Source organism: Chaetodon auriga, chromosome 20 (assembly GCF_051107435.1).
Source record: "Chaetodon auriga isolate fChaAug3 chromosome 20, fChaAug3.hap1, whole genome shotgun sequence".
Taxonomy (NCBI): Eukaryota; Metazoa; Chordata; class Actinopteri; order Chaetodontiformes; family Chaetodontidae; genus Chaetodon; species Chaetodon auriga.
The window spans coordinates 6,738,997-6,754,693 of NC_135093.1; the positions used below are offsets into that span (position 1 = coordinate 6,738,997).

The following is a 15,697-nucleotide window of genomic DNA, read 5'->3' on the forward strand; positions in this document are numbered from 1 at the left end:
TAATGAAATGTTTGAAATCTGGGATCCTTGGCTCTGCTTGGTGTTATAATCCCAGACAGAAAAACAAAATGCAGGGCTGCCAGGCAGACTTAAAAACACAGCTTGTGTTTGCAGGTTGCGTTATTGAGTCAATTCATTTGTGAATTAATTTGTTCTGGCTAAACCAAACAGACAAGGTGCCACAAGGTTTCTTTGGGATGTTATTACCCAAAAAACAAAACAAAACCTCAGATCATAGAATACGCACAATAAAGGTGAAAAGCAGTGCTAATTTGAATATGTTACTCCCTTAATAAGGAGCCCAAACATGCAGCGTGCTGTCTATATTTTCCCTGAAGTTGTAAATAGTAGTTGTCATAAACATTATGCAGTGTGAGGGAGGTCAAAGCGTGCGTATAGAAAGCTGTCCAAACCGAAAAAAGCTGGAGGTTTCATCCCACATGGCTTGTGCAATGATACTGCCTAAAACCTTAAGTGTTCTGCTTCCATATCCTCTTATGATCCACTAAACATTCTTCTCCACAGGGGGTGATGGATGACTTAACCCAGAGCAGCGCTCCTTTCCACAGCTGACCCAGATTGAACTGTGTGAAATGTGTTTGTGTGCGGCTGCCCGGCGATATGGTGAACGTTCTGTCTTTCTGTGTGAGAGCGCAACACGGGAGAGGAGAGAGGTTACGTGTTGACGTGTGTGTACGCCCATGCAGTTGTGTTTGCGGTGCGGCAGGCCTGACACAAGTGATGTATGACTCGGTGCCACTTCATCTGACTCTAACAGAGACACACGGTCCCTCTCAGTGTTGTAACTCAGGGGTGCGAAGACTTGCGGCTTTCTGCAGGATTAATGTCAAATGGAATAGAAACATAAAGCTAATCCTCCCAGCCCTTGTTCTGAGATACAAAGTCGCTTCGCAAGGATTGCCGACTGCTCTCATCTATTGAAAACATGTTTTCTCACAGCGCTGGGTGGCTCGCGCACAGCTTCATCAGGGTTGTAACTGGGGTTTTTGGAAATTTTATTGCCGCACAGAGCACCGACCCCTTTCATTTTCTTACATTTAAACCATGCGAATTAACTGCAACACATGAGCAGCAACCGCAGCCATCTTTCCTCAATCAAAATGCTGTCCGCCTGACTCCAGAACCAATCTTTCTCATCCCCTCTCCTGTCTGCTGTCTCATCAGAGTCACCCTGCATCGCTGAAGCTCCTGATTGAAGCGGAAGGTGAACAGCTGCTCTTGGCTCTGGAGAAAAACGAGTAAGTGTTCCCTCCATTCATACTTGGCCTGAGCTCGGAACTGAGTGCTTTTTGGAGTACAAAAGGGTGACATATGCACTGCCCAGGGGCTACAGCTGGGCCTGTAGCCAAGCCGTGTGTCACACATAACAGCCAGGGAAGGGGAAGGAGGAAGTGTTTCTCTTTCGCGCTGCTAGCGCGGGCACGGCGGCGCTCATCACGCTTTGGTCCGCGCTGAAACAAAGACTTGAAAGACAGAAATTCCTGAATACATCAGCCAGACATTTATGCAAACCGACGTCTTCCTCCTTGTTCTCTGTGTATCTTTTCATTTGATCCTTTGGCGTAACACAGGGGAGACGGGGGCTTTGTTTGAACACAGCACACACTCCTCACTGTGTATATTAAGATACCGTCAACACAATGTCAGCCAGGGGACCGGCGAGGAGGGGGAGCATCATTTGAAAGAGATCAGGGTATCAGAATAGGTACAGTTTGATGGAACTCGGGAGGTATTCAGAGGCATATTTGTCACCTTTGCATTTTTACACGAGCGCTGTCTGAATGTGGCCTCGGTCTCAGAGTCGAGTGTGTTGCCAAGAAGAATGGGACGTGATTGATGGAGCAATATGTTTTCCATCCAGCGCCGCTGCTACACATGAGCAACCAGGAACAAGCAGAGTTGTCTGTGTGATAGAGAGGAAAAGGCAGAGGGGAGCGCAGCGAGTGAAAGAGAGGTTTCTATGTCAGAGTCAACCGCGAATCTCTCTTGTTTTCCAGACTTAATATATGTAAATTCCACCTGCAGACTGTGGGACAAAGCTTTCAACACCGGCGACCGCAATTTTATGGCTTACCTACTTTGAAAATATTTTGATGGGAAATCACACTCAGTCTTACTGTTGAATAACATTCCTGCTTTGCACAGGTGGGGATTTTGCAAAGCTGACTTGCAGATTGTCAAATTTTCGCCGGCTCCATTTATAGCAGGGAATTACGTTCTGGTACAGTAAAAACATTTCATTTCAAAATGGGAACTCAACTTTTCCCCTGCGATGAGCTGCAGTGGAAAAACAACATTCCCATGCACGATCCTCATCCAGCACGGCTGTCATCGTTGTCCTATAGCATTAGATGTAAAATCCACAGTTGAGCTCAAAACCCCGGGCCAAGAGGAACAAACAGAGACTATGGAAAGGTGCAATCTAGATCTTTCTAATAAGCCCGAGCGTGATGGAAAGACTTTACTTAAACAAACCTCCAAACATTCCAAATATCAATCTGTCAGGAATCACTCTCAGCACTTGCAGCCAGTCTGGAGAACAAGGTTTAATTACTGGCGGGGGTTGAATTTTCATCATCTGTGGATTCTCACACACTTCTTCAGCCAAAATACTGCAAAAAAAAAAAAAAAAAAAAAAAAAAATCGGAATGGAAGCTCCTTCATGCCATGCGTGTTTGACAGGACGTGGATTTGAAGGGGGGATGTGTGCTGTCGAGGGAGTTCGCTCGGCGGATCGGCGCACCGGAGCCAGAACTGAACCTGCTGTGCTGACATGAAGCGAGGGCTCTTGTCTGAGGTTGCTGGCAGACTGGCTGTGTGCCGCTGATGAAATCCAGTTGTTCAAACACAGCCGGCATCAGCGCAGGAGGAATTAATGTGGGCCAGAATGAAATGATTTGAATTAAGCCCCCGGATTTATTTCTGTTTTCTCAGGTCTTTGTTAATAAACACCGCTGGCAACAAAACACGAGCGAGGTGTGCTGCACAGCTCAGTGCGACGCTGTCTGACGTCCTGAGAGGCGAACATGCTCAGCGTGCGACCTCGCACCAACCCCGCAGCGTAATGGAGACCAGTGGAGGTCGCCTAGGAAGGCTGGGCTACATGAAGCTGTTATCTCAAACTGCTTGAAATGATTAATTTTTTTTGTTTCTGTTTTATAGAGAGGAAGAAGTCATCCTTATTACCTCTGCCAAGGAGGTTATGTTTTCAGTTCAGTCTGTTCGTCTGTCGGCAGGATTACAGAAAAACTACTGGCCTGATTTTCATGAAACTTCGTGGAAGGGTGTAGCCTGAGCCAAGGAAGAATCCATTAAATGTTGGAGAAAATCCCAATCATGGCGCAGATACTTGAAATATTTCTCCCTTTCATTAACAATGCGAGAACCGGTACACTTGTAACAAAGCTTTTTTATCAAAATAAGGTGTGGCTATGGAAACACGCACACATCATGCAACTAATTATACTCCTTCTCACATCCGAATGTGAAACTCAAATAGTTTTGGAAACGACAGATACAGAGGTTATACTTGCAGATTTGCATATTATAGAAGAGTGGAGTGTTGGCCTTGACGGAGGTCTGTGCTTTCCAAGTGCCCTCCTACTTTAAATAATGTATTAAATGGCTGAACTGAAGGCCAAAAACAATAGACAACAGCCAATGTGACAATTGAAAACACATCTCTGTTCTATGTTTGGCTCGGTGACTCACTTAATGTAAGTTTTAAAGCTTTGACATTTGCAGATCTTATGTTTAACCTTCAGCCTGATCCCTGTCGTAGCAGTCTCGGCTCAGTGAACCAAGCTTTGTCTCCAAGCAACTCTTAGGGCGTGAAAATCTTCTTTAATGAAGTACAGTGAGAACAAAAAGCTCAAGGCCACACAACCTGTGACTTTTTACACCCATTTCGGTGTATGAAAGTTAGCTTCTAAGATCTGAGCAGCAAATATCACATAGTTTTATTCATATTCTCACAAAGATTTCAGATACTCTAAACTTGAGCTGTCACATACCATCAGTCCATTTCTGGTAAATTAGTGAAGTTTAGTGACTTCTGACTGTGTTTTTTGTCTCCTCATTATATTTTGTGTGTAGCAACTGTAGATTAATCATAATCCTCTGTGGCATCTCCAGTATTCGCAATCAGCATCTGAGAAGACGTATGTTCTTCGGGATGTCCACTTGTAATTCATCACTCTTCCTCGCTCTGATGGGAGCTGTGCAGTGTCAGTGTGGCTGACATTTGCAGCACGATGAACACGACTCTGGATAGTACAAAGCTGGTGCTTTTGTGAGGCAGCATGGCGAGCTCTTTCTTGTGTGTCTGCTTCTGCGGAAGAAGGAGATGCAGGCGTCGGATACTCCTGCAACATCCGCGGACACGCTTTGAAAGCCCCCTGTTGTCTGGATGGAAAGGGCGCACGCTGCCTGGAGCAACATGTCAGATGTGCAGACTGGCGCTCCATATTATGGTTCAAAAGATGGCTGCCTGAAAGATCAAGGCCCTCTCTTTGTGGAAATGCTGCTATTTTATGCTCCCATGTATACAGATGGGATTTTATTGATGCCAATGCCATTGGTTCTGCTTATCAGTATGATTTTTCAACGATTCCCTTGTTGATTCTTGATCTGTTTTAGTTGTGCTGGTTGTAGCCTGAGAGCTAGCTGCAGCAATAGTCCGTCTGTCGTCATATAAAATGAATGAAATGAGTTTTTGGTGACAGACAGACGCTGCTCGGTTTCGAAGCAGGAGGTCGGATACATACGTGGCATTCCTGGGATTTAAGCCCATGTTGCACATGTTGCTGGTGTTTCCAGCCTTACTTGAAATGAACATTTTACAGTCAAGCTTGGAACCACGAAGGACATATTCATTCTTATCATCATCATCATCATCATCATCATCAGTCAGGGCCATTTTGGGAAACAGTCAACAAATTACCCACAAGAGAAGAGCATGTGCTGTAGACAGTGTCGGTTTTAGCCACCAGCGTCTTTGTGAGCAGTGCATTTTTGGTCATTAGCTACTCCAGCTCTCTCTGGCTAGTTGGAGAAGCATTTATACAGAAAAACCAACAGCGAGTAAAGCCCTGCAGTGCATGCTGATATTTCCACACTTCTTTAATGAATGGTTTGATTCCAGTGTTCAATGCCAAACGCATAAATATTACAGCTCTGTGTCAGGAGATGCTGTCAAGGATTACAGATCAAAATGAAGCCAGTTCTAAGTGCTGTATTTTCTCTGACCGATGAACCACAGGTGGCTCTGAAAACATCCTCTGAATGAAGTCCAGCTGGTTGAAAACTTCAATTCAGCATCAATTAATTTGCTTAATGCGAAATGAGCATTCAGCAGGTGATTATCAAACCCCACGATTTAAAAAAGAAACGCCCTTGAATGACTCAAATTGCACATAATGTAGCGACATGTTGTCAGATTTACCACAAAGAAAATATTCATGAGATCAACCCATTCACTGTCACGAGCTGCACTGAGTCTGACCCCTGCTGGCATCTCTTCTCCTCGGATCAATTCAGTCAGCCGATGACTGAAGCTTCTCATGGCCTTTGCTTTGTGAAAGAGCACCTTTGTTCCTTTATCACATTTCAAGGTAAGACTCTGAAACCATTTGCTCCCATTGAGCGAGCCGATGTGGGTGTGGGTGTGCGTGTGGGTGAATGAGAAACATTGTAAAGCCTTTTGTCCCGCTCTGGAAGAAAAGGCCTGCATGTATCCATCCATTTACCATTTCATGTAGGTATATTCATGTCTTTTCAGAGGAGGCATTCGTTTATCCAGTTAGTTGCCTCCGATGGGGGCGAGAAACCCTGAAACTTGTGCACATCTAGATCAGTGGGGACGGTTGTTGAGCTTTGACCACTGAGTACGGAACCTGTTCTGGCCAAGCTGTTCTGGCAACTCTTGCTGCTTTGTGGCTTTGAATGTGAGTCCTCCAGGCATATAAAGAAGGGTCCCAGGCGGATCAGGCAGCATGCTCTTCATCCGTCTCTCTCTTTCTAATGGACTGCAGGATCACTGAGAGGAGGCCTGGGGCTCATCAGCTGGGTGGAGGATGTTCTCGGTTGCCTGCACTCGGGGTTTGTCCCTGCTCATCGTGTTGTTTGGCCTTAAGCGTAAGGGGTCTGGGGGGACGGCTATCCATCTTTTGGCGTCTTTTATGCTGCAAGACAAACAGACACAAAGGAGCACACACAGATGTGCATGCACACACTTTAATCTGGCCTTTTCCCTGGACAGAGGGCAGGCAGAGGATATGTTTCCTGAGTGAGAGGCCCGGCTGTAAACTTCTTGTATCTCTCTGGTGTTTGGAAGAACAATAAAATTTAGCCTGGACAGGATCCAGACACAATTTGTCCGAGTTTGCGGATTGGATTTTAGGGATGTTATTTGACTCCGTATCTCAGGCTAGACTGCTGCTGGCCAGTGACCTGTTGCTTCTCTCGAATAAGACGTCCTCGTGTGTCAGTGAAAACATGGACAGGAAGCAGCCTCTCCTGGGGAACTGAACAAGCAGAGGGCTAAAGACGCCGCACAAATAACCAACCCTTTCTGGAAAAAAAGACGTCTCTTTGACCTTCTTTGTGGAGTTAATTGTCCTCGGCTGCTGAGCCACACACGGATTGTTTAAGGAGCGTCAACCCAATGACACCCAAGTGCATTAAAATCCTTCCTCTTGACATCAAGCCAAGAGTAAGACAAGGAGTGTATCAAATCCTACCTCAGGTCATTAACTCAGAAATAAAACACGATGACAACGCCCTTTCTTCTCCACTTTACCCTTCTTCCTTAAAGGTGAATTTTTGTATTGATTGACATGATGCTTGACCAGTGGAATCACATTTAATGGGGAGGCTGTTTGTTAAAAAGTATTTATTTAGAGTTCACATGACTGGGAGACAGAAATACCAGTGTTCTATACCAATATGACAATAAAAAGTACTCCAATTCTCTGATGATTGGGATGGATAAAAATAAAAGTTTCCTCTTGTTTAGATCCCATTGGATGCTTTGTTCCCGTAGTTATGTGCCAGCTCAGCATCCTTGAATCTCTTCCTTGTAGACCTGGAGTGAGAGTAGGTGGACAGAGAAGAGGACGGGAAGGAAGGGGAGGGCTTGAAGATAAAACTGGTGATTTCAATTCTCCATCCACAAAAGCATTTAAGCTTGAGATACTGTATGCGCTCTTTCCGCTTTGCTCCCTGTAATCACTGTGGAGATTACATCTAATTAGAGCCTTGCTCCTGATAATCTTATCTAAAGCCAGCTGGTCACATCTGTATCCTGTCAGTGCAGTATCACCTTGTTATCTGACATATTAGCCAAGCATTAAGATAGAGGCAGATGGACAGTAGGCAAGGTATGGACATTACAGTCAGAGTAAATGTGGAGATGGCACAGTCCACATGCATGTTCGACACATCCTCATACTTAAACAACTGAGCAGTTCAATTGCCAGTGACTCCCCAAACGACATAGATCACCGTTTGACAGTCCTTCGTCACACCGGACCCTCGTTGTTGCGTGGTGAAATGATCACAGTTTATTTAGGGTTAGGGACAATCATGGGTTAAAAGTGCATTACCGCTCCATACGTGCTGTAACTCGTAAGTTAAAATAAGTTAACGCTGACTCTCAGTGTCACACGGAACATGAGCAGCAGTCTCCTGGGTGTTCGTATAAGCCATCCATCCACCTCCTCCATATGTAGACTTTCTTGCTCTTCATACGTCACCTGACTTCCGCCTTTGCTTCCGTCATAATTACTTCGGCCACTAGGGGCTGCAGCCTAACAATAAACATAATAATCTGCTTGCACAGTCGACCCATGTGATCGTTTCTCTGCTGAGGCCGGACCGGCATACTTGTGGCAATGCTCGTTTATTCTCTCTCCTCTGCAGACAAACACAAACTTTCTTTCATCAGCAAAATTCAAACACACACACACACACACACACACACACACACACACACACACACACACATATACACCATGTTCTAAAATTCAGAACCAGCAAACCTTATTTCCAAGAGGAGGATGCACTGAGGTTAACTCTAGCCTTTGTACCTTTCTTGTTCCCCTCGCGGCTGCAAGGCCATGATATACTGTGATTCATTAGTTTCAAAGACAAGCCATGGAAATGGGCTCGTCTCTGTCCAGAGCCAGCGCCTTTTAACTGCTTCCTTCAAAAGGGAATTTTTTGGAAGGAGCTTCAATCTTTTGAATTACCTTCTCAGAAGCTCCAATTATTTTCAAGCTTAGAGCAGTAATTAATAAGGTGGATTCGCTACTCCATGTTCCTAATTAATTAGGAGGCACCCAGTAACACTGGAAAGCTCTTAGAAGGCCTTGTTTCTTATTTTAGGATGAAGAAGAGTGAGACGCACATGTGCTGGTGACCTTTAAAGTTCTGCTTTGTGTGTGTTTGAATGAATGCCTTTTTATTGGTCTAGAAGCTTCCATCCCGATCCTTCAAGCTTACTTCAGTCCAAAAACAACCTGTCAGTTTCTCTCTGTCTCTACCCTGCTGGACCCCTCATTTGTCCAACTTCAGCTCAGACTAAACTGTAGATAACATCTAAATAAGTGCTTTCATTTAATAGTAATTCTTGTGTTAACATTGAAGTAGCGTTTTGTGATGTGAGAGGTCTTTTTTCAAGGTGTCGTCACTTGATCTAGCTTGTCATTTCATTGAAATCCCATAGGAAAGCTGAAAATGTCTCACCTCAATGCTCCATTGCTTCAGTCAGTTTTTCCTACAGACATTATTTTAAGACATAAAAATACTCTGCTTTGAATAATAATTTGTGTAAATTTTTTGGTCATTAAAAATCTCGACAGTGCATCTAATTTTTCTGACATTTAAAATCCAGAATCCATGAATATGCAATTATGCTCATTCAAAGGTTGAACTGCTGGACATAAGAGGTCTCCTGCGTCACTGAAAAGTCCATTTTTAGTGTGCCGTATGCGCACTGGAGGCTTTGCTCTTGTGTAAGCTAAGTTCTTGACCAATGATTGGCTGCCAAGCATAATCCTGTTCGCCTGTATTCAAACAGTGTACGTACAGTTACAGTCTGTGTACGTGACTTTAGTCAGATTTAAGGTGAGCCCAGAGAAACTTTCCCTCCTCAGCAGATGATTGTGAAAACAGTGCAAAACGCCGCACGTCCATCATTCTGCACGGCCAAGATCAAACAGACAAGTTAACCCACAATAAGCAAAACACATTTTTAATCAAATGGGTACTGAGTTTTTAGACCTGGTGGCCTGTTTTTTGTTTTTTTGTTTTTTTTTTTAAAAGACCTTTTTTGCAGTGATGGGGTCTTCCCCTCATCATTCTGAGCCTTTTTCCAGACGGACCACAGGGGTCTCAGGACTCCAGCTGGTAGATCTATTCCTCAGCCTCCCTCCCTTCACAACAAAGTACACAGCCACCTGAAACCCACTGTCAGCAGCAGTTTCTCTCTCGGGGACGAGCCATCGCTCATGACTTAGCTTCACCGGACAGCTTACAGAGGATCCGGCAGATAAAGTCGCCCTGTTTTTAAGCAATAGAGGCTGTTTTTGAGGCTGGGTCTAACAGTGTAATGTGTATGCTTTAAAAATGAAAATAACAAATGTGGGGATACATTTCATCATTTGTCTGTTTGATCAGGCTTTCAATTTGTGCAACTGGGGTTTTAGGGGTTTGCATAGACCGCTGACAAACTCTCGTCTTTAACCATTAGGCTGCGACCGAGCTGTCAGAGGCCATAGGAGCTGAGATATAACGCTCAGGATTAAATAAGCAATTCGACTGTTTTTGTGTCGAGACATGACAGCGAACAAAGAGACAGGCAGACAGCCCGCACCCTGTTGTTTTTCATCTTTTGTATGAGTCATCTTTTCTTGCATTATTATGAACCCAGCGTGCAAGATGCTGGTCTTAAATTCACAATTCAAAGGCTGAACAATAACCCGTTTTATTTTACCTGTAAATGTCAGTCTGTCGGTGTAAAAACAGGCGTCCATGCGTCATTTAGGGTAAGATCGCATTAGGAGTTATGAACAGAGGGGATCTTGGAGGTAGACTAGGCCATGTGTTTCATTTTCAAACTGTTATGTGACTTCTTTCGAACATTTAATAGAGAACAATGTAAGGTTTTATCCGCGAGAACATTTATTGCGAGGCTTTTCAACGTATTCCAGCCGGTTGATAAAATGAAAGCACATATTGTTAGTGTTTCTCTCCATCCTTCTTGTGAATGTGTTTAAAAAAATCCTTGAATATGAGCATGACCTCATGTTTTATCCATGTTGTCTTGGCTCCACCACAGCTCGATCAGGCATAGAAGCACTATGGCATTACTGAAGTACATGCAAACTGAAGGGAACTGTGTCCCTGTGTGCTCGAAGGACATTTTTGAATATGAATACAGACTGCTTGAATACGTTCCCGAAACAGCAATATTGCCGCTGTGGCAATTATGTAAAGACTGACTATCCCCAGACAAAATGTGCCTTTTTAATCGTAAAATTTTCGTACTACAAAACACATGTAGCACGTGTTAGCGTTTAGCTTTCGAAATTAAAAAGACAAATCAACGAAACGCTGTAATTTCAGTGTTAATCTATGACAACAATAACCAAAACTTGGAGACTGGGAGCCTGTAACCGTGCTGTCTTCCACTGCGTTCCCAGAATGCCTGCAATAATGTCATAGTTGTCTGCATGGGAGAAACAAGCAATAAGCGAAATAAAATAACCGCGCCTCCAGGGGCTCATGTGTTGCTGAAATGCAGCTATGAAAGCAGAGCATGTCTTTATATGTTTGAGTTCTGTGTCTACAAGGAATAACGTGTTTTTGCACTCGGTAAACAGCAGGATTGCAGGACAGAATCATTTGAATAGGACTTGGCAGAAAACGTGGTTTTGTTTAGAGGGTCTTGAGGATTTTGGAGTATAAAAGTTAGTTTTAGCATGAGTTAGCCAAGGCCCTCTGTCCTCATCTTCCTTTTGTGCTCTCTTCCCATCAGACTGTCTGCCTTTCTGTCTCTGGCTCACGATCTCTCCCTTTCACCTATTTAAGCAAACGTCCTCCATCAATTTGACTGAAATCTCATTTTCTCAAGGCTCTGGGGTGCCAAAGGGAATAAACAAAAGCAGCCAAAGTTTTTGACCTCTGTGGCTGCTGACCATAAAGATAATCAGTCCAGACTCACAGTCCTGGCTTCCATCCTCCCTCTGACAGACAGACAAATAGATTTGCCGGAGTTACAGTGTGAGTTAATGTCAGCGGGGAGGGAATGCTCGCTCTGCTTCATCCTGTTCTCTGCGTTCTCACAGTCCACTGACCTTCCTGTGACCAGCACTCCTTGCTTGTAGGGTCACTGACTGAGCGAAGAAGCCACGCGTGGTCATCAGTCAGACGGTCAGACTTGGACTGAAGGAAGCCTGTCTCATTCAGCTGATCTAGGACCCCCCCCCCCCCCCCCGTTGCCCAACACATGCTCATGCAGAGCAGTGTCCTTGTGAAAAATGAATGCTGGATGGAAAGCAAAAACAGCATCCGCTCCAGTTGACTAGCACAGCAAAAAAAAGCTCCAGCAGCAGTTTCCCCTTCTTGCCTTGAAAGGTAGCATCTCTGCTGATGAACTTCTCCATTTTTTTCCTTGTTGTGTTCCTGCTTTTGACTTATTTAAAACTTCAAATCCGCTCCTCCCTGTGTAGGAGTTAGAGTTCAGATGCCTCTTTCATCGCTAAATTCAGCTTAGTGATAAAAGGAAATGGTGCAGAGAAAGTCAGGGACCTGGAGCGCTGAGCCTTCCCCCGTCTCCCGGTCATGCAGAAAGCAGATGCTTTTGGTTTCCCATCCCACTCATCATTAAGGTTATGCGGCGTCTGAGGCCCGGCGGTGCTGAGAGATGGACACACAGGGAGTAGACGGAGGCAGGGGAGGGATATGTGATGACTGGACTGGAGGTGTTTTTGCTTTGTCAGATGAAGTGTGAAGGCAGTCCTCCTCTTCTGTCTACCTGCCTTCATGTTTCTCCCTCCTTATTTTCTTGCCGTCAGCAACTTCTAATAACTCCCTGTTGGGGTTTGGGACACGGCAGGGTCTCCGTCGGTTGGCCCCCGTACTCCTCCTCACTCACTCTCACCTAATCCCTCCAGCACTGGGGACAGGAGTGAGCTGCCAACAACAATAGGAGCTGCCAGGGTTTGATAAAGAGGCTGTGGACTGCTTCGGGGTGCAGGGACCCCGTGGAATCGAGGGCCCGGGTCCACGACACCGTTGCCTTAAAGTCATCAACAGAGTTTCCAAGCGGAGGGGTCAGGAGCAGGTTGTAAATTCACAGAGGCTTAAGCAGGAAACTGCATTTGTTGACGCGTGAGCTGAGAGAAAAGCTATAGGTTGTCCTTCTGGAAAAACAACAGGGCATATATTTAGTTGGAAGGGGTTGATCCAGTAGTCTGGTGCAGGAGCAAAGCTATAAGGAGACTGTGGGCAGGTTTTCTGCAAATCTGGGGGGTTTTGCAACGCCGAGTTAAAGGGATTGTTCCACATTTACATTTCACTTTCTTGACATGAGTTAGATGAAAAGACACCACTTGTGTCTGTCAGTTCAGCATGAAGCTGGAGCAACCAGTGGAGACTCACTGCACCCGCCGAGAATTAATCCCCACATAATCCTCTAAAATCACAAATTGCCGTTTTTACACTTCGATTTTTGATTAAACAAACAAGATACAACATGTCAATTAGTGATCTTTAGTTTAGTTGTTGCTACCTTCGGGCAGAGCCACGCTAGCTGTTTCCTTGTTTCCAGACTTTATGCTAAATTAAGATAACCAGCTGCTGGCTCCGGCTCCATATTGCACATACAGATATGAGAGTGGTATGGATCTTCTCCTCCAACCCTTGGCAAGAAGCCAAATAAGCTTATTACCCAAAGTATTGAACTGTTCCTTTAGCGTTTTACAATTACATTTACAATTAAGTTTCTCAGGGTGGTATATTTCATTAGCTGATTCCAGTTTTTTAAAATCAATATATGCAAATTAGCCAATAAATGTGTTGTGAGTGTGGAAAGGGCTTTGAAACAGCATTCAGACTCATATGGTGGAAAAAATTCACACAGAATTAATACAACCAAGATTCCAAAAAAGTGCTCAGTTGAATAGAAATGAAACAGTATATTTAATATTTGACCTCATCAGCTTCATTGATTTTTATAAATATCTGCTTATTCTGAATCTGATGCAGCAGCATGTTTCAAACACGTTGGGACAGGAGCAACTGAAGACTGGGAAAGTTGTGGAATGCTCCAAAAACACCTGTTTGGATCATTCCACAGGTAAACAGGTTGATTGGTAACAGGTGATAGCATCATGATTGGGTATGAAAGGGGCATCCTGGAAAGGCTCAGTCGATCATAAGCGAGGATGGAGCGAGGTTCACCACTTTGTGAACACATGATCGTATAAAGGGTGTTACTACATGGGCTCAGAGACACTTCATAAAACTGTTGTCAGTAAACACAGTTTGTTTGAAATGATTTAATTCTGGTTTTACTGAAGTTTTGCGCAGCCTCCCGTCCTCATTTTTGTGTCAGGTCAAATTGTTCTGCAGGGATTTGGGGGTGTTGTGCATGACATCAGATTTCGACAGTTTTGCTATGATTGATGATTGATTTTGTTCAAAATGCTGATGAAAACTAATAAATAGATGTATTGGGATAGAAATCGACCATGCATACCTCTTCTTTATGCTCAACGGGCCATCGATGTCGTAAAAATGAGCGAGCCCCAGCTGTGTGCTCCATCTGCACACTCTGATGTATGATATGATGTTTACAAACAATCTCTTAGAGAAAGCCAATAATGTTCCACTCCCAGGGTGCATCAGCTGAACAACAGGAGCTATATTCCTTCCAGGGATCAATGGACCACGGATGATCGATGAGCTAGTCGTGCGTTATTGGGAAATCAATCACTGACTGCAGCAACAGGGTGAGATGATGTCGAGAGCTGATTTAAAGAAGCATGACGTAACAGAGACTTTTGTCGCTGTAGATGTTGGTTTTAATGAAAGCTGGGTTATGAGTCCTCTGGCGTTCGGAAGCGTATTGTACGGCCTAATAAACTGGACGTTTATTCCTTGTGTTTGTACAGATCACTCCTGTTGCAAATGCGTGGGGATTCTGGCCTTGCAAATTAGGCTAAAATTCATTTCTCCTTTAGCTGTTTTTGTTCGGTCCAGCCCTCATCGTGTAGCTTTCTTCTCCTGTCAGTCATCACCTAAAAGAGCACAGGGTCAGTATGCAGAACCAGACCCACCTTAAACATCAAAATGAGCAGTAGAAAGAGAGAGGACATCTTCCTCACTGACACAAACAGAGGAGTGAAAGACACGAAGGGAGGAAGAGTAAATTTGCATTCAGTCCTTAATTGTTTGATTTCCCTGGGGGGGTTGGGAGACGGGGAAGAAGGGCAGGGGGGAAAAAAGGGGCATAACTAGACAGATTTAATTAATTGAAATGCTGTTTTTTCTGTATGTGCATTTACCTTCTGAAGAGAATGATAGGCTTGATTGTTTGACGTTCCCAAGTTGCTCATTAGTTCAAGCACGAGGTTTCTATGAATATAGATGCATAAGCTTTGGGCCTTGGGCCAGTTCTTTTGCAAACCATTTGAATTAATGGGAAAGCTCAAAGCTGTTGTATTAGCATGACCCGTCCTGAAAATGACTTTGCATTCGCCCCTCCTCGGTACCTCCTCCCGTTCTCAGCCTTAACCCACATAATGATCTAAAAAAAAACAAACAAACAAACAAAGCACAATTAAAAAAAAAAAAAAAATGAAGAGACGACGTGATTCAATTAATTGTTCTGAGGCTGCTCGTAAAGCGTATTGTTTCTGCTTGGAATGTGTCCACAGAGAGGAATATGAATTCAATCGAGTCAGTTTCCATCTGCAGGCTTTCAATATTTCCTGATTTTGCTACAGGCCAGAAGACATGAATGTCAAAATCTCCTTCCCAGTACAATGAAAGTTTGTGGTGCACAAGATGTTGTAAAGAGAGAAAAGGCAGCAGATGCAAATCAGCATCTCTTTCCAGAAACTGTGTCCTCATCGCTCCCAGATTGTGCAGGGACTATTTCTTTCGGTCTGAAGTGTTTAACGTAAAATTGTTCACTGTAATTTGGGTTAACCAGGCCCTTAAAGTTTTGTTTCAGAGTTTGCAAAATACTTGAGGAAAGCATTACAGTTCCATAATGCCCTGCTGATTTTCAATGCAGGATGTACTGAGGGTTGAATAAGTAGTTTAGAGTGTTGTGGCTTGCTGATAGCGCTGAAAGAAAAGAATGTGTTGCATGATCTGTAAGCCTTGAGCCTCCTGTGTGTGGAGTGCAAACATCGTGGAGACAGTGCCTGCAGTGATACCTGCATGTGCACAAGAGCACGCATGTTCCCACGCGTAAATCACGCCGAGCCACCAGCACATGCGGTGATTTTCTGCACAGGGACACGCTCTCGCTCTTTCCATCTCTCCCACACCCCCACACTCAGACACGCAGCCAGAGCTCGTACTGAGGGAGATGAAGAGGCAGAGCAGAGGCACGCTCTCTGCCACAGAGGAGCACAAGCCCCGGGGGCAGATAGGAGTAGAA

At 44.4% G+C, this 15,697-nt stretch overlaps 1 protein-coding gene across 1 annotated transcript in view; it reads left to right on the forward strand.

Annotated features, from left to right (window-relative positions):
- adam12a (ADAM metallopeptidase domain 12a) overlaps positions 1 to 15,697 on the forward strand; it is a 72,387-nt gene that overhangs the window by 12,026 nt on the left and 44,664 nt on the right. Inside the window, exon 3 of the mRNA XM_076760773.1 lies at positions 1,186 to 1,259. Within this exon, the coding sequence (XP_076616888.1) occupies positions 1,186 to 1,259 (74 nt within the window). The remainder of the gene's footprint in view (positions 1 to 1,185; positions 1,260 to 15,697) is intronic.